At 35.1% G+C, this 25469-nt stretch overlaps 1 protein-coding gene across 8 annotated transcripts in view; it reads left to right on the top strand.

Annotated features, from left to right (window-relative positions):
* Positions 1-25469, top strand: part of POT1 (protection of telomeres 1) — a 97824-nt gene that overhangs the window by 59161 nt on the left and 13194 nt on the right. For all 8 annotated transcript variants that reach the window (XM_044946838.2, XM_044946837.2, XM_044946840.2 and 5 more), the window contains 6 exons: positions 2156-2311; positions 9874-10043; positions 11541-11629; positions 16869-16925; positions 19540-19696; positions 22101-22306. In XM_044946838.2, coding sequence (XP_044802773.2) covers positions 2156-2311; positions 9874-10043; positions 11541-11629; positions 16869-16925; positions 19540-19696; positions 22101-22306 — 835 coding nt within the window. The remainder of the gene's footprint in view (positions 1-2155; positions 2312-9873; positions 10044-11540; positions 11630-16868; positions 16926-19539; positions 19697-22100; positions 22307-25469) is intronic.

The following is a 25469-nucleotide window of genomic DNA, read 5'->3' as shown; positions in this document are numbered from 1 at the left end:
GTGTCTGGGACATAATGTTACTACTTCCAACATTATTGTCCTGGTTCTTTTAGAAACAGAGCTAGTGACTCAAACTCATGATACTTGAACACATAGCACTGGCACCAGCGTTCTTGAGGGCTTCCTCTGTAAGCTGACCCTAGCAGACACTTGTATGGCAATGTGGTCTTTTCCAAACAACCCCATCAGAAAATAGGCAGAAAACCTAAAATGATATTTCTCCAAAGAAGACATGAAAATGGCCAAAATGCACATGAAAAGATGCTCAATATCACTTTATTAGAGAAACACAAATCAGAACTACAATGAGTTATCAAAACTGGTCAAAATGGCCATTGTTAAAAAGTCTTCAAATAACAAATGCTGGAGAACGTAGGGAGAAAGGGAAGCTTCCGACACTGTTGGTGGGAATGTAAATTGGTGCAGCCACTGTGGAGAACAGTGTGAAAGTTCCTTAAAAAACTAAAAATAGAGTTACCATATGATCTAGCAGTCCTGTTCCTGGGCATGTATATAGAAAAGGCAAAAACTAATTTGAAAAGATACATCCAGTTTTCATAGCACTATTTACAATACCCAAGACATGGAAGCAGCCTAAATATCCAGGAACAGATGAATGAATAAAGAAGATATACCATTTTTATGCACGCACGCACACACACACACACAATAGAATATTATTTATCCAAAAAAAGAATGAAATAGTGCCATTTGCAGCAACATGGATGGACCTAGACATTATGGTACTAAGTAAAGAGAAAGACAAACATCATATGATATCACTTATTATTGGAATCTTAAAAAATAAAACAAATGAACTTATTTACAAAACAGAAATAGACTTAAAAACATAGAAAACACATTTACAGTTACCAAAAGGGAAAGGACAAGAGGAGGAATAAATTAGGCATTTGGAATTAATAGATACACACTAATGCTAATGCTATGCTAATGCTAAGTCGCTTCAGTCGTGTCCGACTCTGTTGGACCCCAGAGACAACAGCCCACCAGGCTCCGCCGTCCCTGGGATTCTCCAGGCAAGAATACTGGAGTGGGTTGCCATTTCCTTCTCCAATGCATGAAAGAGAAAAGTGAAAGTGAAATCACTCAGTCATGTCCGACTCTTAGGGACCCCATGGACTGCAGCCTACCAGGCTCCTCTGTCCATGGATTTTCCAGGCAAGAGTACTGGAGTGGGGTGCCATTGCCTTCTCCGAGATACACACTACTATATATAAAATAAACAATAAGGATCTGTGTATAGCACAGAGAACTGTATTCAATATCTTGTAATAACCTATAATGGAAAAGAATATAAAAAAGATAATGTGTATGTATGTGTGTGCTCACGCATATGTAACTGATTGCACACATGTGTAACCAATCACACACATGTGTGACTGAATCACTGTTGTACACCTGAAACTAATACATTGTAAATCAGCTCTACATCAACTAAAAAAAAAAAACAACAGTTAAAAAAAGAAATGTGTTTTCTACTTAAGTAGTTTGTTTTCTGTTGTACAGCCCAACTTCGGACATGCAGGGCCATTCCCACGTCTCATTAAATGTCTTTTGCGATGCCTTTTTAGCATAATAAAGCATCAGTCATCTTTACCAGCTTAGCACAGCACAAGCTAGTTCAAGTCTTAAGGATGGGATAGTGCATACTTGTCCTGTGCTCCTTTCCTATCTCTATCTCAAGGTAACTTAAATAGCAATCCAACATACCTTTCCCTTTTCAAGGACCCATGATTGTCATTCACTTGTGTTCATTACATCTAATATAAGATTGCTTGAAAAACTGCCCAGCAGTAAAGTAAGAAATGAAAAGCAGAGTAGAATGCCAGTTTGGTAAAAAGGAAAATACATATATATTATAAATACACAAAAGAAAAAATAATAAAATTTAGCAATGTGTTAATCATTTTTCTAAGCTCACAGTTTGAATTTTTTTACTTATATTTTATTCATTGCCTATCCATATGTAGTCCTTGTACAATCAGGAAAAAATATAGATCCTATTTAAACCTTAGCAGATATTTGGGGGAATATATTTAATTACTTTTAAGCTATATTACCAGCAAATAAACCTCTTCTAGCCTCCACAGTTTTATAAAAAGATCATTAAAGTTTTGTTCTGCCTCTTGTGCAGGTATGGGATGGCACCAGGACCCCATTCCCATCTTGGAGAGTCTTAATGCAGGACCTTGCTCTTGAAGGTGATTTAAGTCGCATCCATCAGCTGCAGAATCTGACAGCAGACATTTTAGTCTATGATAACCATGTTCAAGTGGCTAAATCTCTAAAGGTGATGTTACATTGCAAACTTGTTTGTCTTTTGTATTTTTATTAATTTTAGGGTAAATCACATGGTAGGTGATATTTGAGGTCTAGAAATTAATTCAAAATTTATTTTTTCTTTAATTTCTAATTTGTAAAATGCATGTTTAAAATAAATTATTAGATGATACATTAAAATTATAATGGCTTGAACAACTTTTTAAAATTTAAGAGCATTTCTGAATATCTTCAAGCTGTGCCCAATTTTGCTATGAAAATAAGAAAGAAAAATTTTATCCTGCGATAAAATTTGCTGAAACTGATGGAGGATGTATGAAATATTTGTAAACTTAAAAAATGCTAAGCTTTTTTAATTGGTTTGATAAAATCCAGTCTTTAACTTTGTACTCATTGGTCTAAGAAATTGTTAATCTACCTCTAAAATATATTATAAATTGTTTGTGTGTATCATGCATTTTATTAGAATTTGCTCAGTTTTTGAGATAAAATTTTCTAGGTAAAAGCATCCTGCTTAATTATGGCACTTCTTGTTTATTAATAACATTTTAAGAAATATTTTTCTTCATTTTACTATATTTGATGTTTGCAAGTATCCTTTCTTGCCAAGAAGAGTATCATTAATAATAGCAATCATAATAGTAACATTCATGAAGCACTTCATATGTATTTAGCACTGTCTCGTGCAGTAGGTACTGCCATTTCTGTTTACAAATGAGAAAACTGAGGCACTCAGAGATTAAGCCCAAGATTTCACAGCCACTTGGGTGAAGCGTGTATCTGAATGTACAGTGTCTGCTTCCAAAGCTAATTCTCTTAAGCAGTATAAAGAAATGATTTTCTTTATTGCAAATAAAGCTTCCATCCTACCTTGAAGAAGTTATACAGCCAACTTAATAGGAAGAAAACAGTGAAAGTGAATTGTAATTTTTTTAGATATGAATTTTAGTGCCTAATTTCTTTTTTGCAAATAAATGTTCTTGACGAAGTATTTCCACTTTCATACTATGTTATAAATAAGCCCACCCAACTCAATAAATTAGGTTCAAATCCAGATCAAGGAAGGTGATAAGTGCACTTTTTTTTCCTTTGTGAGTGTGTTCATACTTTATGTCAGAAAATTGACCGTTGAAGGTATCTTTTGATGCTTTTCCCTGATTTTATCTGCATTGATTAGTTTCAAAAATAAATATAATGATAAATCTAATTCTAAAATCTTTTTAAGATACGATAGAGTTGTTTTACAAATGAAAAAATTTACATTTTAGATTGGACTTTTACCGTTTAATTCCCTTCCCTGTCTCTGTGCTGCTTCTATAGGTCGTTCTGTTCCTCTCTCTTGTCCAAGTCCTGAACAAACAGTACCTACCACAATGCTTTCCATATTGTAAGGGTGAAGTAAATACTGTCTTCTGATGAATGAATGAATCAGTGAGCCTCCTGAAATTTAAAAAAATATTTTTCATCTCCCTTTTCGCTGCTTTATCTCACCCACTAGAGGGTGCTCTGAGCACACATAATTAAGAAAATGTAGGCAATTAATTTTTCTCTAAAGATATCATGACGTATTTATCTGTAATGTTATAGAAAAATGGAAATAATTTTATCTGTATAAAAATAATATAACTGTAGGCTTTTATTTAATGTACAGTGATAGCATATTTTATTTGTTCTGAGGTAATCTCCATACCAACCATTTCATACTAAATTAAGAAAGCCTGAATCGAATAATACTGATAGCCAATGAATTCTTATCAGCACTTGAAGAAAACTGGTTAAAGTTGCATATCTATAATGAAATGCATGGAATGCATGTATTTTTGTTGAGTAGGAACAGGAAAAATGTGGTTTTTATTTTATTTAATAAAGAACAATTAAGGCATTTATAAAGTATGATATAATTGAATTCTCTGTACATTTTACAACTTAAGTTTTTTAGCTGTAACGTTTTTAACATTTTTCTGAAAATTTGCTTTTTAAGTAAGATTTCACATTCCCTAAACATTTAATACACACACACATAATGACATTTCAAACATTTGTCTATAAACAAAAGCAGGGTATTTTCAATCCCCAGGCTTATTCTGACACAACTTAAAAATAATTATGAAATATACCTAGTTAGTATGTTTGGCATTCAGTGACCCAAGAACTATAGTTTGATTATTTTCAGACATATACAGGTTATGAAAAATGTTAAACCTAAAGGGAGAGTTTTGAAAGTTTATAGGGAATATTTAAATTATTTAAAAAGGAATAATAATTTCTTAATAGCTAGTTTGTTTTGCTTTTTTTGTTTATGTATTAAAATGGACTTTTATAACAATGTTTAGACATATGTTTTATAATTTGGGGGTTATGATTCCCTCACCTGTATTTTTGGAATCTTACCACATTAACAACAAGACTATTTATTATGTATTTGTCTATTTTAACAGCACATCAGGCATATTTTATAGTATATTTAGCAAGCTTAAAAAATACAATGCTGCCTCCAGAAGGAATTTCTGGAAATAGCAACTTGTCATTTTTATAGCCTATGTATATATAAATTCTCTCTTGATCTTTAAAATATTATTTTGTTTAATTATGAAATGCAGTAGTAGAGACAAACGAACATCCATGTGTCTGTCACCCAAACTTAATATTTATAAATGTTTTACACACTTATTTTAGGTATTTTTAACTTTAAGAAATGAAACTCTGTGTGTGGAACCTTCTTTGTACTTCTGCCTATCCTAATTTTTTGCTTCCCAATATCCTTTTTTTATTTATCCTAACATGTAGGTATGTACAACCATGTTTAGTATGCTTTTATTTTATGAATTTTTTCTGAAAAATGCATATAGTTATTTATCATACTATAAATTGCTTTTCTCCTTTGGCATTATATTTCTAAGATTTATCCATGATCATACATGAGTCTCCATTAATTCCAGCCTGTCTTAATTTTTATACCTTTATTTTTAAATGAAACTTCATAGGTTAAGCCCTCACTCCCAGTTCAGTCTTCAAAACTAACTTAACTGTTCACTTTCAGATCAATGTTTACAGTTGCAGGAAAAGCACTGGGGATTTTGACAGAAATTGCATTAATTTTAGAGAATAATTAATTAGGAAATTATCATTATATTTTGAAACTTTTCACTTATGGATATGGTATCTTTCACCTGGGTCTGGCCTTAAGTACTTTGTAGATTACATACAAATACTGTTCTAATATATTGAGTATATTAAAAAGAATTATAGAATAATAAATGTTCAAAAAGAATGAGATAGAAGTGCATGAATAGAAATAAATTTTATATTTTCTTTTTACTTTATTTTGGAGACCATGAGGAAAATCAATTTTTCATCCTTTTTTTTCTTTTTCCTTTTGTGTTTTTCTTCTTTGAGTTTATTTTTCCTGCTCCCCTGCTGTTCTGTCAGTGTTAGAAGTCAGGGAAGAAAAGAATAAATGCTTTACCTCTTTATAAAACGCATGATTATTTGGGAAAAGTATCCTTGAGAATGAAGAAGTAGCTCAAGGAGTATGGATTTCCCCCTCCTTTTCTTTCGCCCACCGTTTCTCTCCTATCAAATCCAGAGTGATGACAAGAAATACAATGAACTGAGACAATAATAAGCAGAGGTGGGAAATTGATTTATAATAAATGTGATTTAGGTTATACAGCTTCTTCCTTCAGTAGAAGTCAGTTTCTTTAATAATATTCTGTATGTGTCTCTTTTTAAGTCTTGTTAAGAGAATATCAAATACTGTATATTAAAGGTATTTTTAGGACTCAGTTCAGTTGCTCAGTCATGTCTGACTCTTTGTGATCTTGTGAACTGCAGCATGCCAGGCTTCCTTGTCCTAAGCAACTCCTGGAGCTGGATCAAACTCATTTCCGTAGAATCGGTGATGCCATCAAACCATCTCATCCACTGTCGTCCCCTTTTCCTCCTGCCTTCAATCTTTCCCAGCATGAGGGTCTTTTCAAATGAGTCAGTTCTTGGCATCACGTGGCCAAAGTACTGTAGCTTCAGCTAGAGCATCAGTCCTTCCAATGAATATTCAGGACTGATTTCCTTTAGGATGGACTGGTTTGATCTCCTAAGAGTCCAAGGGACTCTCAAGAGTCTTCTCCACATCACAGTTCAAAAGCATCCATTCTTCAGCATTCAGCTTTCTTTATAGTCCAACTCTCACATCCATACATGACTACTGGAAAAACCATAGCTTTGACTAGATGGACCTTTATTGGCAAAGTAATGTCTCTGCTTTTTAATATGCTGTCTAGGCTGGTCATAGCTTTTCTTGTAAGGAACAAGCGTCTTTTAATTTCATGGCTGCAGTCACCATCTGCAGTAATTTTAGAACCCCAAATAATAAAGTCGGTCACTATTTCCATTGTTTCCCCATCTATTTGCCCATGAAGTAATGGCACCGGGTGCCGTGATCTTAGTTTTCTGAATGTTGAGTTTTAAGCCAACTTTTTCACCATCCTCTTTCACTTTCATCAAGAGGCTCTTAACTTCTTCGCTTTCTGCCATAAGGGTGTCATCTGCATATCTGAGGTTATTGATATTTCTCCTGGCAATCTTCATTTCAGTTTATGCTTCATCCCGTCCAGCATTTCGCATGTAGTACTCTACATATAAGTTAAATAAGCAGGGTGACAAGATACAGCCTTGACAGATTCCTTTCCCTATTTGGAACCAGTCTGCTGTTCCATGTCCAGTTCTAACTGTTGCTTCTTGACCTGCATACAGATTTCTCAGGAGTCAGGTCAGGTGGTCTGGTATTCCCATCTATTTTAGAATTTTCCACAGTTTATTGTGATCCACACAGTCAAAGGCTTTGGCATAATCAATAAAGCAGAAGTAGGTGTTTTTCTAGAACTCTCTTGCTTTTTCCAAGATCCAGCGGTTGTTGGCAATTTGGCCTCTGGTTCCTCTGCCTTTTCTAAATCCAGCTTGAACATCTGGAAGTTCACAGTTTATGTACTGTTGAAGCATGGCTTGGAGAATTTTTAGCATTATTTTGCTAGCATGTGAGATGAGTGCAGTTGTGCAGTAGTTTGAGCATTCTTTGGCATTGCCTTCCTTTGGGATTAGAATGAAAACTACCATTTCCAGTCCTGTGGCCACTGCTGAGTTTTCCAAATTTGCTGGCATATTGAATGCAGCACTTTCACAGCATCATCTTTCAGGATTTGAAATAGTGCAACTGGAATTCCATCACTTCCATTAGCTTTGTTTGTAGTGATGCTTCCTAAGGCCCACTTGACTTCACATTCCAGGTTGTCTGGCTCTAGTCCAGTGATCACACCATCATGGTTATCTGTGTCATGAAGATCCTTTTTGTACAGTTCTTCTGTGTATCCTTGCCACCTCTTCTTAATATCTTCTGCTTCTATTAGGTCCATACCATTTCTGTCCTTTATTGAGTCCATCTTTGCATGAAATGTTCCCTTGGTATCTCTAATTTTCTTGAAGAGATCTCTAGTCTTTCCCATTCTTTTATTTCCCTCTATTTCTTTGCATTGATCACTGAGGAGGGCATTCTTATCTCTCCTTGCTATTCTTTGGAACTCTGCATTCAGATGGGTGTATCTTTCCTTTTCTCCTTTGCCTTTAGCTTCTCTTCTTTTCTCAGCTATTTGTAAAGCTTCCTCAGACAACCATTTTGCCTTTTTGCATTTCTTTTTATTAGGGATGGTATTGATCACTGCCTCTTATACAGTGTCACGAACCTCTATCCATAGTTCTTCAGGCAGTCTATCAGATCTATCCTGGGAATCTGTTTCTCACTACCACTGTATAATCATAAGGGATTTGATTTAGGTTATACCTGAATGGTCTAGTGGTTTTCCCTACTTTGTTCAATTTAAGTCTGAATTTGGCAATAAGAAGTTCATAATCTGAGCCACAGTCAGCTCCTGGTCTTGTTTTTGCTGACTGTATAGAGGTTTTCTCCATCTTTGGCTGCAAAGAATGTATCTTGATTTCGGTGTTGACCATCTGGTGATATCCGTGTGTAGAGTCTTCTCTTGTGTTGTTGGAAGAGGGTGTTTGCTAAGACCAGTGTGTTCTCTTGGCAAAATTCTGTTAGCCTTTTTCCTGCTTCATTTTGTACTCCAAGGCCAAATTTCCCTGTTATTCCAGTTATCTCTTGACTTCCTACTTTTGCATTTCAGTCCCCTATAATGAAAAGGACATCTTTTTGGGGTGTTAGTTCTAGAAGGTCTTGTAGGTCTTAATAGAACCATTCAACTTCAGCTTCTTCAGCATTACTAGTTGGGGCATAGACTTGGATTACTGTGATATTGAATGGTTTGCCTTAAAAACAAACAGAGGTCATTCTGTTGTTTTTGAGATTGCATCAAAGTATTGCATTTCAGACTCTTTTGTTTACTCTAATGGCTATTCCATTTCTTCTAAGGCATTCTTGCCCACAGTAGTAGATATAATGGTCATCTGAGTTAAATTTTTAAGATTAAGTTTGGCACAACATCTAAAATTTACAATAGGACATTTAGTTCAAAAATATATTTGGTTTAATTCTACATTTGAACTCACAGAGTCTGTTTCACATTATGGTGTCCTGACAGAAATTGTTTTTACAAATGTTTTCTTTCCATCAAACTTGTGGAATGTGTCCTGCATTCAAAGTTGTTCAGTTGTATCAGACTCTTTGAGACCCCATGAACTGTGGCCCACCAGGCTCCTCTGTCCATGGGATTTCTCAGGCAGAAATACTGGAGTGGGTTCCCATTTCCTACTCCAGGAGATCTTCCCAACCCAGGGATTGAACCCGTGTGGCTCTTGCATCTCTTGAACTGGCAGGTGAATTCTTGTGGAATAGAGGAAGTTTATTATTTTGATATAATAATGCATTTAAAAATATTCTAGTAGTCTCATAATTAGAGTGTTTTAGTGGTCATATTTAATTGTTACCTGAAATTGGGCTTCCCAGTGGGCTTAATGGTAAAGAATCCACCTGGCAATGTAGGAGACACGAATTTGATCCCTGATTAAGAAGATTCTCTGGAGTAGGAAATGGCAGCCTACTCCATAATTCTTGCCTGAGAAATCCCATGGACAGATTAGCATGGTGGACTGCAGCCCATGGAGTAGCAAAGAGTCAAACACAACTGAGTGGGCCAGCTATCAGTGATATACCTTAAATTAGCTAAAGCAGGTTATTTTCAACAACCCAATCAAATAGGGGGCTTGAATTTGATTTAGGTAATAGGTTTCTCAGCTACTATATTTTACTAAAGCTAAGACTCAATCGTATTTCATGTCTTAATATCCCCAAAATGAAAATGTGCCTTTAGATTCGAAAAAAATGCATACATACGTATCTATACATGCATATGTATGTATACATACATACATTTTGGTTTCAATATGGTGTCCTTGGGGCTGATATTGAGTATACATCAGTGTAGCATACCAGTTCCCTTTCTGATGGGTCAACAACCCTGGTTATTGGTCTGTACCCCATATTAGTTGTTAAATATTGTATCAGAGATTTTTTTTTTTTCATTTTCTCCATTTTCTAAATAATAAACCATCTGCTTTTAGGTTGGAAGCTTCCTTAGAATTTATAGCCTCCATACCAAACTTCAGTCAGTCAGTTCAGAGAACCTGGCAACGTCTTTAGCCCTAGAGTTTCATCTTCATGGAGGCACAAGTTATGGTCGGGGAATCAGAGTCTTGCCTGAAAATAACTCCGATGTGGATCAGCTGAAAAAGTAAGCCTATTATATACCTATCTAGAAATTGTAAATAAGGTATTAATTAAGCTGATTTCTAAGATTATGTAGTTCTGAGGTGAGGAGAGGGAATCTAATGCTGCTATTGCTAAGTCGCTTCAGTCGTGTCCGACTTTTTCTTAAATTTTCTTAAATATGCACAAGACAGACATATGATTTTGAAAATCTATGTAAGTTCAGTTCAGGTCAGTCACTCAGTCGTGTCTGACTCTGTGCGGCCCCATAGACGGCAGCCCACCAGGCTCCCCCGTCCCTGGGATTCTCCAGGCAAGAAGACTGGAGTGGGTTGCCATTTCCTTCTCCAATGCGTGAAAGTGAAAAGTGAAAGTGAAGTCGCTCAGTCGTGTCCGACTCCTAGCGACCCCGTGGACTGCAGCCCACCAGGCTCCTCCGTCCATGGGATTTTCCAGGCAAGAGTACTGGAGTGGGATGCCATTGCCTTCTCCGGGAAATCTAATGAGTCCCTTGTAATTGATTCTCAGAGCCTTCTGTGCCATTATCCATTTTTTAAAAATAGCTGAACCAAATGAAACAAATCAAGTGATCGTCGGTTCAAATAGCTAAACAGTAGTAGAGCTGAGTTTATAGTCCTTAGTTTTCTAACATTTACTTATATTCTTTCCTACCTTTACTCTTTGCACTTTATGTTCTACCATTTTCCACCTTCTCTAAGTATGGAAACAAACAGTGGAAACTGGAGCTTAGCTAAAGTTTGGAAAACTTGATATATATATACCTAGAATGCCAAACGTACTTGGTCCTCCATGGAAAAAATACTGCCTTTCTAAAGTATGTATACCTAAGAAAATAGGTAGCAGAATTATTTCATGGTGTCATTATTTTTAAAACTTTCAGGTGTGCCCAGAAAGTGAGTAGTACCTTAAATCCTGCTACACTTGTACTTCCCTTTTCCATGAAGTATTCCTATTAGTCATTGTGTGTAGAAACTCTTGGACCTATACTCTGGGGAAATAAAAAGTCTTCTGCATATTTTCAAAGAGATATACAAAATATCCTGTTCAGTAAATTGAAATGACATAACTATTTTCTGTTTTAACATATTGAAATCAAGATGACTTTAACATCAATGAAATTAGCTATTTTAATAACCTTATATCAGTTTTCCTACTTTATTTCTTAGATTGCAGAATATAGCCATATAGTATTTCATTGCTTGAGTCTAGAGTGAGATTGTTCTTAGAATGACATGCATTATATACCCAGCTTATTTGTAATATTTCACGATCCCACTATTTCACTTTTATCTTTCTAGACTTGGGTTTTTTAAATTTTAGAGTCTCTTGGAACCCCCTGATAATCTGATGAAAGCTATAGACCTACTGAAGAATGTGTACACACACAAAAACGCACACAGAATTTTCATGTAATGTCACTAAGCTCTTGGGTTCTCTGGGTAAACTGACCATTGTTTGACTGTGCTTTATGCAATTAAAAGTTGTATTCTTTCGATAATAGGATTTTAGAATCTGCACATTTGCCCTCCAACCAGAGTTTTGGTGGTGTATGTCAATCAGAGCAAGAGGACAGCTTTTCAAACATTTCAAGTAAGGACAGTTTTTTAATAAATTACCTAACTGTAGTTGACTTATAATATTGTGTTAGTTTCAGGTGTACAGCTTTAGATTATTTTCCATTATAGGTTATTAATAAGATACTGAATATAGTTCCATGTGCTATACAGTAAATTCTGGTTATTTGCCAGTTTTTATATATAGTGGTGTATATCTGTTAATTCCATACCCCTAATAACTAAGGGTGATTTTTGATGCTGCCAGTTTAGTTTCTGTTAAGTAAAATTACTACATCAACATAAATTCTCTTTTTTAATATCTCCCTATCTCCTTTTTTTTTTGTTAAATTGATATTCCTTATAAAGAAACATGCTAAACCTTTATGTATCCTAATACAAAAAAACATTACTCCTCCCTTAATTATGTAGTTACATTTTCAAATTGGAATGGTAAGGATTATTTGATTTGGGTTATATTAGTATTTATGTACATACATTTATGTGTGTGTATATATACCTATTGGGCTTCGCAGGTGACTAGTGGTAAAGAATCCACCTGCCAATACAGGAAATGCAGGAGACATGGGTTTAATTCTCGGTCAGGAAGATCCCCTGGAGAAGGAAATGGCAACCCACTCCAGTATTCTTGCCTGAAAATATCCCATGGACAAAGGAGCCTAGTGGTATTGGAATGAAAACTGACCTTTTCCAGTCCTGTGGCCACTGCTGAGTTTTCCAAATATGCTGGCATATTAAGTGTAGCATCTTAACAGCATCATCTTTTAGAATTTGAAATAGCTCAGCTGGAATTCCATCACGTCTGCTAGGTTTTTATGTAGTGATGCTTCCTAAACAAACTCTTAAAGAGATGGGAATTCGAGACCACCTGATCTGCATCTTGAGAAATCTGTATGCATGTCAAGAAGCAACAGTTAGAACTGGGCATGGAACAACAGAATGGTTCCAAATTGAGAAAGGAGTACGTCAAGGCTGTATATTGTCACCCTGCTTATTTAACTTATATGCAGAGGACATCATGCTAAATGCCAGGCTGACTGAAGCACAAGCTGAAATCAAGATTACTGGGAGAAATATCAATAATCTCAGTTATGCAGATGACACCACTCTTATGGCAGAAAGTGAAGAAAATCTTAAGAGCCTCTTGATGAAAGTGAAAGAAGAAAGTGAAAAAGCTGTCTTAAAACTCAACATTCAGTAAATGAAGATCATGGTATCCAGTGCCATCACTTCATGTCAAATAGATGAGGAAACTGGAGAAACAATGACAGACTTTATTTTCTTGGGCTCCAAAATCACTGCAGATGGTGACTGCAGTCATGAAATTAAAAGATTCTTGCTCCTTGGAAGGAAAGCTATGACCAACCTCAGTACAGTGCAGTTCATCACTCAGTCGTGTCCAACTCTTTGTGACCCCATGGATTTCAGCACGCCAGGCTTCCCTGTCCATCGCCAACTCCCAGAGTTTGCTTAAACTCATGTCCATAGAGTCGGTGATGCCATCCAACCATCTCATCCTCTGTCGTCCCCTTCTTCTCCTGCCCCCAATCCCTCCCAGCATCAGAGTCTTTTCCAATGAGTCAACTCTTCGCATGAGGTGGCCAAAGTACTGGAGTTTCAGCTTTAGCATCATTCCTTCCAAAGAAATCCCAGGGCTGATCTCCTTCAGAATGGACTGGTTGGATCTCCTTGCAGTCCAAGGGACTCTAAGAGTCTTCTCCAACACCACAGTTCAAAAGCATCAGTTCTTCTGTGCTCAGCTTTCTTTATAGTCCAACTCTCACATCCATACGTAACTACTGGAAAAACCATAGCTTTGACTAGATGAACATTTGTTAGCAAAGTAATGTCTCTGCTTTTTAATATGCTGTCTAGGTTGGTCATAACTTTCCTTCCAAGGAGCAAGCGTCTTTTAATTTCATGGCTGCAGTCACCATCTGCGGTGATTTTGGAGCCCAAGAAAATAAAGTCTGTCACTGTTTCCACTGTTTCTCCATCTATTTGCCATGAAGTGATGGGACCAGATGCCATGGAGAGAAGACCAACCTAGACAGCATATTAAAAAGCAGAGAGATGATTTTGCCAACAGTGGTTCGTCTGGTCAAGGCTATGGTTTTACCAGTAGTCATGTATAGATGTGAGAGTTGGACCATAAAGAACTCTGAGCACTGAAGAATTGATGCTTTTGAACTGTGGTGTTAGAGAAATTCCTGAGAGTCCCTTGGACAGCAAGAGATGAAACCAATAAATCCTAAAGGTAATCAGTCCCGAATATTCATTGGAGGACCGATGCTGAAGCTGAAGCTCCAATACTTTGACCACCTGATGCAAAGCACTGACTCACTGAAAAATACCCTGATGCTGGGAAAGATTGAAGGCAGGAGAAGGGGATGACAGAGGATGAGGTGGTTGGATGGCATCAGTGACTTAATGAACATGAGTTTGAGCAAGCTCCAGGAGTTGATGATGGACAGGGAAGCCTAGTGTGCTGCAGTCCATGGGGTCACAAACAGTTTGACATAACTGAGCTACTGAACTGAGCTGAGGAGCCTGGCGGGCTATAGCCCATGATGTGGCAAAGAGTCCCACACAACTTAGCGAGTAAACAACAACAATAACAACAAAAATATATATACTTATTAAAAATCTGTATTCGTTTCCCAGTCAACTATTTGCTTGTTATTTTCTAGCTGCTTTACTTCCAATAGCCCAAGTATTTTTTGATCATACATATTATACCTATTATAAAATATTAGCAGATAATTGATGGTATATTTATATTATTATCCACCTGAATAGATGGCTATTCAAATATAAATTTTAAAAATTTGCTCAATCTGTAATAATTTGTCCTTTATCATTTTGTCTCAGTATTTGCTTGTACATTTTGAGCTTTAAAATCTATGTCATGTTTCTATCCCCTATGTTTTTTTTTTTTCCTACAACCTAACTTCTTCCCTACTGTGATCTATTTAGTGAATATTTATGCTCTATCTATATCAGTAATAATAAGCATTAAAATTAACATCTGTGACTTGATAGGCACTAAATAAATGCTAACAGTCATTATTTAATCCTAACCGCACTCCTGTGAGGTTGCTATTATTCTTCCCTTTTGCAGAAAGGAAACTGAGGCTTTGAGTAATGGGGATCATATAATTTGCCCAACCTCTCTTACTATTAACTGATGGCAAAGTCAGTGCCATTCAAATGCTGGTGATTTGGTTATTTTGTCCATGTTTATTTCTTCATTTTATGTGCTTTAAAATTCTTCATATTTCCTAGCACCTTGATGACAGCATTTTAGCCTAATCTGTGACAACTTGAACTACCCATTATGAGGCCAATTTACTTCAGTTGACAATCATTTAGAGCCAGTATGATTTATAATTATACTTTTTGAAATCTCTTTTCTCCTAAAATGTTTTTCTGATTATTTTCAAGTAACAGAAGTAGTATATACAACAGTATCAAGCTATGTAGCTTTTCCATGCCTTTATGCCCACTTGCTGAGGTAAAGGTAACAGTTGACTATGATTTCTTCAAACCATTCATGTTTATAAAAATACATATATAATTCTATATGAACATATATATCTTTTCCTCTGTTTAAAATTTTCACAAAAGTGAGACCTTAGTATACTGGTTGCTTTCTTTAATGATAGATCATAGACCTCTTTCTGGGCTAATTCATATAACTCAAACTCATTCTTTTAATAGCTGCATTATATTTTACGTCAATCTAATATAATGAATGCAGCCATTTTCTGTTTGATAGACAGGTAGTTTTCAGTTTCTTACTCTTACAAATAATGCTTTAATAAACATCCTTGAACAATTGTACATTCAAGCTTATTTTTTCTCTAAAATAAACTTGTAAAGGTGGGGTTGAAGAATCAAAGAGTAAACACATGTTATTTTCATAGATGACACCAGATTATATGCCAAAATGTCATAGGATTCAAATGCAAATAGCATGTCCCTTCCTTATACTGTCAATGGTATTGCTTTAGCAATATGTGTACTTTTTTCAGTTTGGCAGGTTTTAGGTATATTTAGTTTCCCTGAGTACTTGGAAACTTAAAAAATCTTATATTTATCAACCCTTTTTACTTCTTTGAATTGTCTGCTCTTACTCTTTACCTGATTTTCTGTTGCGCTTTTTTTCTTTTTTCTTGTCAGTTTGTGGGAGACTGTTTTAATACAATTTTGCACATCTTTTCTCTTATTTTCTTATTATCTGTTTACTAATCAGACTTCTGCATTGTTTCACTTCATGCAGAATGGCAGATATTAAGTAATCAGATTCTTTGAAATTATAGTTTGCCAGTTTAAGGTGTCCATGCAGGTTCTCTTACCATGGGTCTTTGTGCCATTTATTACTGATGTTAAAGGACAAGTAATCCATATGTTTGTATATGATGTTTCATATAAAAATTATAAAAATGTAACATACTATTATATGTAATAGAATGTGGTAAGCTCATGTAAGTGCAAAATGTGAATACTTTTTTTTAAGTCTTGAATTCTTCATTTTAGAAAGCATTACTAAAACGTATTGCTGTGATCACTATTTTTGCTCTTTGGTTTAAGTAAAATTATATTTTATGGCATTCATCAAGTCATCCTATTAAATTTAGTTAATTTATTATTTTATCTACCTATCCCTTATTTCCATCACAGTGTACTTTTTCAACATTAAAAAAACTTTCAAACATATAGAAAAGTTGAAACAGTTGTTCTGTCAACATTCATATTCCCACCATCAGATTCTCCATTAACCTTTTACTCTTTTTGCTGTGTCTTTTATCTTTTTTAATCCATCAATTCATTTTAGTTTTTGATGCATTTCAAAGTAATTTGCAGACGTAAGTACACCTTCTAAATACTTCAGTAAATGAATGTCATTATCTACAGTTCAGTATTTGTTTAGAATTCTAAACAAGAAATTTAAAATGTTTATATTTTAAATTCCTTGCCATTTTCACTTAATTGATGGAATCCACTTGTCTCTATAATAAAGCCTATGCAATTTTGATTAAGATTGCATTGAATCTACAAATCAATTGGGAAGAATATCAGTTATTAACAATATTGAACTTTCCATTCCATGAACAAATGACATGAATCTATAAACAAATTTCTCCATTGACTTAGCTTTTCTTCAGTTTCTCTCAGTTATGTTTTATAGTTTTCATTGCCACATTGAGCTTTTAATGGATTTTAAAATATAATTCTCTGCTTTTTCCTAATAGGCTCTGGATCAGTATCATTATATGAAGTTGAAAGATGTCAACAACTATCAGCTACAAGTAAGACCATTTTCATCTTTGAAATTGAGACACAATAGTGAGCATAATGAAGTCTGTCTGTATATTTATCAAAGAACTCATCATTAGGCTTCCCTTGTGGCTCAGATGGTAAAGAATCTGCCTGCGATGCGGGAGACCTGGGTTCGATCTCTGGGTTGGGAAGATCCCCTGGAGAAGGGAACAGCTACCCACTCCAGTATTCTGGCCTGGAGAATTCCATGGACTGTATGATCCATGGGGTCTCAAAGAGTCAGACACGACTGAGCGATTTTCACTTAGCACTATCTAATATTGAGAGCATATATCCATGAGAACAAAAACATACCCATATTTATCTTTTAATCCTCTACCTCATCCTAACTGGCATAAAATGGAACCCAGAAAGATATATGTTTTTAAATTGAGTGTGTATATTTATATCATTTATCTATAAATTTTATAGATAAATTTAGACATATAAATAAAGACATATTTATAAAAATAAGCCCCACTGCATAGCAGAGAGTATAAAATATCTTAGTTAGTATTAGTTTTAATCAATCCACACTATGTATTTAGTGGTATACCCAAAAAGGAGCTCCTTAAAATATTCCCCAAAATTTTAATGTTAGCAATGATAATCAATTCATCAGATACCCATCTTTTGTTACTTCGGCTAAGGTGAAATAGAACAATTTAGAAAATATTTCTATGCACAATATATTAAATAAAATTATGTAATATACTATTATAAAAACAAGAGTTTTTCACAACTGGAGAAAGGATGTATAACTATGAAATGGCAGAGGGCCAGAAGAAAGAAGCTTATGGTATTGTATTAGATTTAGAGGTGTTAGTATGCACTCATGGTGTTAGAGACAGATAAAGAAATAGATATATGTGTGTGTTTGTATATATGTATTCACTCATGTATATATTCATACACATGCAGGCTCATATGTGTAAGTATAGGTGTAAACATATATGCATATGTGCCCCAGCTCTGTTGATAAAAGGAAATGGAAACAATGACATCCAGTAGCAATGAGCACACCTAGTGTTCAGATCCTTGGAGAAGGCAATGGCACCCCACTCCAGTACTCTTGCCTGGAAAATACCATGGACATAGGAGCCTGGTGGGCTGCAGTCCATGGGGTCGCGAAGAATCACACACGACTGAGCGACTTCACTTTCATTTTTCATTTTCACGCATTGGAGAAGGAAATGGCAATCCACTCCAATGTTCTTGCCTGGAGAATCCCAGGGACGGGAGAGCCTGGTTGGCTGCCACCTATGGGGTTGCACAGAGTTGGACATTACTGAAGCGACTTAGCGGCAACAGCAGCAGCAGTGTTCAGATTTAGTTTATAAATAATATCTCCAACCAGGGCTTCTTGGAGAAATAACATATTCCAGAATTGGGAAGGAGAATTGTAAGATGATTCTGGAACATCTTATTGTGCCATAAAGTAGAGAAGTCCACAGGTTAATGGTGGCAGGTGTCAAATCTCGTACAATTTAAGTGTCAAAATTAAAATTACTAGTGATGAGATAGTACTGCTTGAGTAAAGTAGGAATCTATTAGTCCATATGGAGAGTAAAGAAAGAAGAAAACAAATAAATGAGGTTGAATAGAAAATTGTTATTTCAAATAGAATGGAAGCTGATAAACATAAAAGAAATAATCAAGTTAGGGAAAAAAGTCACCATTTTTAATCATGATAGTGATAATTTATTAAGCTGCCAATCATTGGTGGATCCTAAGCTAGCAGGATTCTAAACATTTGATGAAATTGGGATATTTATATTTTATCAAATGCTTTCTTATTAATTATGGAGGGGGAAATAATAAGGTTATAGTGGAGAAACCTACTGAACAGCACCTTAATGAGCTGAGCAAAGTTCACATCCCCAGGAATGAAAACACTGACACCACGTGCCTCTTCATGTGCTCGTCATGTGCTCTGAGGGCCACAGTATCACTTATATGGTAGTATTCCTACCAACAATGCATAATTGGTATCTGATCATGATAAAAACCAGACACACCCAAATAAGCAGCCTCAAATTCTCAGTATATCAACGTCTTGAAAGACGAAGAAAATCTTAGGAACTATTTTACACTAAAGGACTCCAAAGAGATGGAAGAAATAAATGCAATGCATTGTTCAGGATTAGATCCTGGACCTGAAAATAAAATGCTGAATAGAAGCATTATGGGGCTAGTTGGAGAAATTTGAACGTCTGTTGATTCAGTGATAATCATTGGTAAGTGTTTTGATGTTGAAAATTGCATTATAATATATTAATGAAATTTCTTGTTCTTGTAAAATACACACGGAAGTAGGGGTAAAGGGGTATAATGTTTGGAAATTACTATCAAATGATTCATATATATATATAAATATGTGAATATATGTATATGTGAATCATGTATCTGTAAGATTTATATATATACATATATATATATATGGAGAGACAGAGAAAATGACAGAGATGATGTGGCAAAATTTTACCAAGGTTGACAGTTAATACAACTTAGATTTTATTGTAAATTTTTTTCATGGAGATTCTTATCATGAATATATTGATATCCTTATAGATTTATCTAACTTAATCCAAAAATTCTTCATAGTACTTACAGATCATCAATATTTGGAGAAAACCCCACTGTGTGCTATTTTGAAACAAAACGCTCCTCAGCAATATCGTATCCGAGCAAAACTGAGATCATATAAGCCCAGAAGACTCTTTCAGTCTGTCAAACTTTATTGTCCAAAATGTCATTTACTGTAAGTATTTTCTGTAATAAAACCAAAGTTTTCATTTCATAAATTTGTGTATATATATTTTCTTATGTATAAGTTTAAGTCCTGGAAGTGAATCAGTTATGGTTTAAATCTATTGTATTTTGAAAGAATGGTAATCTTTTTAAGAGAAAACATTAATTCCTTAAAGATAAATCCTTTTGATATTTCTTCATAATAGTAAAAAAAAAAGTAGGTGCTATTTTTAGATCTGAAATTCAATTTAGTAGCTCTGATACATGCAAACAAGTAACAGACTATGAAAATATTTAAGCAGACTTTCTCATTTGTAACAAAAAACTCTTGAAAGTAAACCATTATTAACTAAAATTCTTAAATAGATAAGATTTCTGGTTAGTTGAAATTCCTAATTGTTACCTTGTTGGAAATATTCCTGTCATGCTTAATAACTATAATGCAGTGAACATAATTTAAATTTTTGTTAATAATTGAGGATTTCTCAGTTTCTGAAAATCTTTATTCTAAGCATCCATTTTTATATAAATGAGTAAATATATAAAACATTAGAATATATATGTACTTATTATTGGCTCAAGACATATTCTGAAAATTATTTTTAATCCCTCTTCCTCTATTTATGCAATTTGACTATCTTCTCTCTATGTATGTAACAAATACATGTATATGCATCATCATTCGAACATGTTGTGTGTGTGCTCTGTACACTTATGTACATATAGTTTCCCCTCTGAAATGTAAGTATAGTACTGTTTGTGGAGATTTTTAATCATCAGATCTCCTTCTGTAAAACAAGGGATTGTTTTTTATCTATTTGGGCTTGAAATAATAGTTAGAATATAAGTATAGATTTTAGATCTTTAAGTATTATCAAATTATAGTTGGTAAAATTCTGTAAAATAATATAACTTTACCAAAAAAAGCCACCCTGTATGATCCTTTTTTAAACAAATGAGGAAAACATTTCAGAAAGGTTAAGAGGTTTGGGGCTTTCCTGGTAGTCCAGTGGTTAAGAATCTGCCTTGTAATGCAAGGGACACTGGTTCGATCCCTGGCCTGGAGGGTAGCCACATGCCTCAGGGCAGCTCGGCCTGTGTACCACAACTACTGAGCCTATACTCTGGAGCCCACAAGCCCCAAGTACTGAGCCCATGTACAACTACTGAAGCCTGTGCACCTTAGAGCCTGTGTTCCTCAGCAAGAGAAGCCACCTCAGGAAGAAGCCCATAGTGAAGTGAAAGTTGCTCAGTTGTGCTCAACTCTTTGTGACCCATGGACTATACAGTCCATGGAATTCTGCAGGCCAGAATACTGGAGTGGGTATCCATTCCCTTCTCCAGGGTATCTTCCTAACTCAGGGATCAAACCCAGGTCTCCCTCATTGCAGGCGGATTCTTTACCAGGTGAGCCACGAGGGAATCTCCTGAGAAGCCCATGCACTCCAACAAAGAGTAGCCCCCACTCCCCACAACTAGAGAAAGCTCATGTGCAGCAACAAAGACCAATCATAGCTGTAAAATTAGATAAATATTAAAGACAACACAAAAAAGTAGAACATTTAGTAAGGTTAAGAGATTTTACCTAAAGTTACACACTTGATTGGTGACAGAACCAAGAAAGGAAATAGACCTTTTGATTCCAGATTATGTAATTTCTACTGTATCATATTTTGCCATATGATTTAAAAAATACATATTCTAGATTAAAAGGAATCAAAATAAATACTGTTCTATAAAATAGGTACCCTATGAAAGTGAAATTACTTAAATGGTAAGTGCATGTTTAGCTGGAGTGAAGATAGGGTTCCTACTGGGAGGTTTAGCATTCCTTACAGAGGAGAACAATTTGGTGAAGAAATAATTATACATAATCTTGGTATCACAGAGCCAGGCAAGGAAATTGCTGGTTGTTAATGTAATTATGATATGGATCTAATTAACCATGCTGCTACTAAGTCACTTCAGTCGTGTCCGACTCTGTGTGACCCCATAGATGGCAGCCCACCAGGCTCCCCCGTCCCTGGGATTCTCCAGGCAAGAACACTGGAGTGGGTTGCCATTTCCTTCTCCAATGCATGAAAGGGAAAAGTGAAAGTGAAGTCGCTCAGTCGTGTCCAGCTCTTTGTGACCCCATGGACTGCAGCCCACCAGGCTCCTCTGTCCATGGGATTTTCCAGGCAAGAGTACTGGAGTGGGTGGCCATTGCCTTCTCCAAATTAACCATGAAATGTCATCAAATATCTTTCTATTGAATGAGTCCTTTAATCTGCAGAGTGAATTATCTCAATATTTTAAAATAAGTAGATGGTTCATAAGCATATAAACGTTCTTTTAATTGGATAATTTGTTAAATTTGACTTTCTAAGCTTATACCAGTTGTTTTTGTGTTATTCCATTGTTGATGATTTTAGGCAAGAAGTGCCACATGAGATTGATTTGGATAAGATTTTGCAAGAGGGTACAAGCAAAACCCCAGATACCACGCTACAAAATACATCCTTATATAATTCAAAGGTCTGGACCACTAAAGATCAAGGAGAACGAAAAGTAGCTATTCATTTTGTGAAAAATAATGGTATTCTTCCACTTTCAAATGACTGTCTAATTTTGATAGAAGGTATGATGTTTTTACCGTTTTGTTAACATACAGCTTTTTCTTCTGCCTTTCTCTGATTAATTATTGTTAAATTTATTTTAGGGGCAATCTTGAACATATAAAATCAAAATATTATTGCTTTAAATTTCATATAATATAATATATGTAACAGATTCAACTATATACGTACACATATACATATCTAAGTTTAACTGAATGACATTTTGAAATTATACATTAAACTTAAGTGTTTGCATTTGTTCATCTTGTTAGAGTCCTACATGCAATCTTAATGAGATCCAGTGTGATTTTTGAGCTGAATAATAATCAAGAAGCTGTTTATTATATATTGTTGCTGTTGACTTGGCCTCTGGATGTCACTCTTGTTTCATAAAAATACAGTGAAAGTCATCTATTGACAGCTAACTCAAGGAAGGAATCCTTAACTCAAATAAAGATAACTTGACATACAGTATTTTAAAAGAATGAAGCTTTAAGTCAAATTTGTTTTTTCATTTTTTTTATACTTTTGTCTTATTTTTATCTAATATTTATATAACAATACATAATAAAAGAAGACCACCTCTAATTTGCAATAGAGAAAACTTTAGTTTCATTTTGTAAATGAACTGATCTTTATTACAATGGATGATGATCATTTTTATTACTGATGTTTTTCTGTTTATAAAGTAATTCATAATCTTTTAAAAAATAATTATATATATATGTGTGAATACATATGTGTTTAAACATTGGTGGTGTGTTCATGAACATTTCTTGTTTTAATACATTATAGCATATAGGAAACTATTCTAATTAATTTCTATATCTTAACTGATTTAATAATCACAATAATCCTGTGAAGTTGGTACTATTATAAGCTATTTTATACATGAGAAAACAACCACAGAATAGTGGTTCCCAGTATAGTGACTAGTGAAACTGAGTTACTTCCTGTTTCTTGACATAGTAACTCTGTGATAAACTTTATCTCCCCCTGGATGAAGTGTAATTATGGGGGCACAAAGAATTAAGTAAATGTTACCCAGTTTCTCTCTAGGAGAGTTATCGTAGTGTGCATATGCTTTAGTAGCATATGAAATTATCTGTTCCCCTACCCTCATCATTATGATAAACTACAGCTTTAAAAAACTTGGCCATTTTTATGAGTGAAATGTGACAACTTACAGTATTTTTACCTGTACCAGGAGATAGACATAAAACAAAGACATACACACACACACACACAAATGGAGTAAGACTATTTATATGCCCTAAAAATAAAATAAAGCCATGATCCTATCAGACTATATTAGAACTGTCCTTGTAGAGCCAACTAAGAGGATGACAAATACGCCTTTGGGTCCTTCTGTGCTTTGCTGCCTCCCACAGAATTCTGTTCTTAGCCAAGTTGGCCTTGAAGGTCCAAAGGAAGCTTAACAGAGAAGTCCCCATAGCTCCTGCTTCTATCTTTAATTACCAGTTATCCCTCAAACTTTCAATCTCATCTCCTACCTCAATTCCCATCCCACCCTGTAGGCATACTGAACTGCTGATAACATCTTAAACCTAGTGTATTTCTCTGTGCCTCTTTGCCAATCCATTGCTGCTTTCCTGGGAAATTCTGCTGTAATACGTCTTCAGAAGTAAATGCAGCAATTTTCCAGCAATTCACATATAATATTTAATGAACACCTACATGCATCAGGCATTTTTCTGATTCATCAGACAGATTTGAGTCGTTCTTAATACATACCATATGAACTTCTAGTAGGGCATTTTCTTCTTATATTTGTGCCTTATCTGTCTGTTTATAGATTTGTTGTCTTTATTAGAATGTAAAAATTCCCTGAGGTCAGAATACATGTAATTTTAATTTATGTAACTTCAACACCTGGAGTAGTAAACCTGATGTGTAACTGACTTTGTTTGCAACCCTATGGACTGTAGCCAGCCAGGCTATTTTTATTTTACCATATTTCTGAGTATTATAACTCCAGGCCTAGGCTAGGATCTAACTGTAGTTAGATCCTGCTATTACAGATCTGAGAAAAGAGGTATAAGAGCCGGGCAAGTTAAAACGCCACAAAGCTTGCTGTTCTCACCAAGATTTATCCACTATTTTTGAATGACCACTCCTTGAATTGTTGCAAACCTTTGGTTGGTTTCTGTGCTTAGTCACTCAGTCATGTCCGACTCTTTGTGACCGCATGGACTGCTAGCCACCAGGCTCCTCTGTGGTTGGAATTCTCCAGGCAAGAATACTGGAGTGGATTGCCATGCACTCCTCCTGGAGATCTTCCCAACCCAGGAATCGAACCCAGGTCTCCCACATTGCAGGCAGTTTCTTTACTGTAATTTCTAGAGTTCTGAAAAAGTTGAATTTGATAATTTTTGCCAATGTTCTTTTTGCTATTATAGAGCTGTGTATTTTTGAATGTTCTTACTCCACTATGCCAGAAATACTTCCCCCTCACAATTGAATTTAAACATTATAAATTTTACACAAATTTTAGGAAATACACGAAACTATTTTTATAAATCATCTTCTCTTTCCCTGGAGAGGAAGAATTATCAGTCTAAGTAAAAGTATACCAGAAAAGGTACTGGTAGGTTTGAGTAATCAGAGATAAGGCTGCCTTCTAATAATGGTATGCCATTGAACATTCTATTTCTTCTCAGCCAACCTGATGGTTTTAGTGCCCTTCCTGTCATAACATTTGGGTGTGATGATTTTTCATAGGAAAAATGAATAAACCCTATATAGGAATTTCAATTACTTGAACTGTTCACATCTATATTTGCAAAACTAATACAATTATGTAAAGTTTAAAAATAAAATTTAAAAAATAAATAAATAAATAAATTAAATGTTAAACTGAAAAGAACTGTGAACTTCCAGATGTTCAAGCCAGTTTTAGAAAAGGCAGAGGAACCAGAGATCAAATTGCCAACATCCTCTGGATCATCAAAAAAAAACCAAGAGAATTCCAGAAAAACATCTATTTCTGCTTTATTGACTATGCCAAAGCCATTGATTGTGAGGATCACAATAAACTGTGGAAAATTCTGAAAGAGATGGGAATACCAGACAACCTGACCTGCCTCCTAAAGGAAATCAGTCCTAGGTGTTCATTGGAAGGCCTGATGTTGAAGCTAAAACTTCAATACTTTGGCCACCTGC

The sequence above is a fragment of the Bubalus bubalis genome, chromosome 8, assembly GCF_019923935.1.
Source record: "Bubalus bubalis isolate 160015118507 breed Murrah chromosome 8, NDDB_SH_1, whole genome shotgun sequence".
In the NCBI taxonomy this organism is placed as follows: domain Eukaryota; kingdom Metazoa; phylum Chordata; class Mammalia; order Artiodactyla; family Bovidae; genus Bubalus; species Bubalus bubalis.
This window is presented reverse-complemented; position numbering and strand designations above follow the sequence as displayed.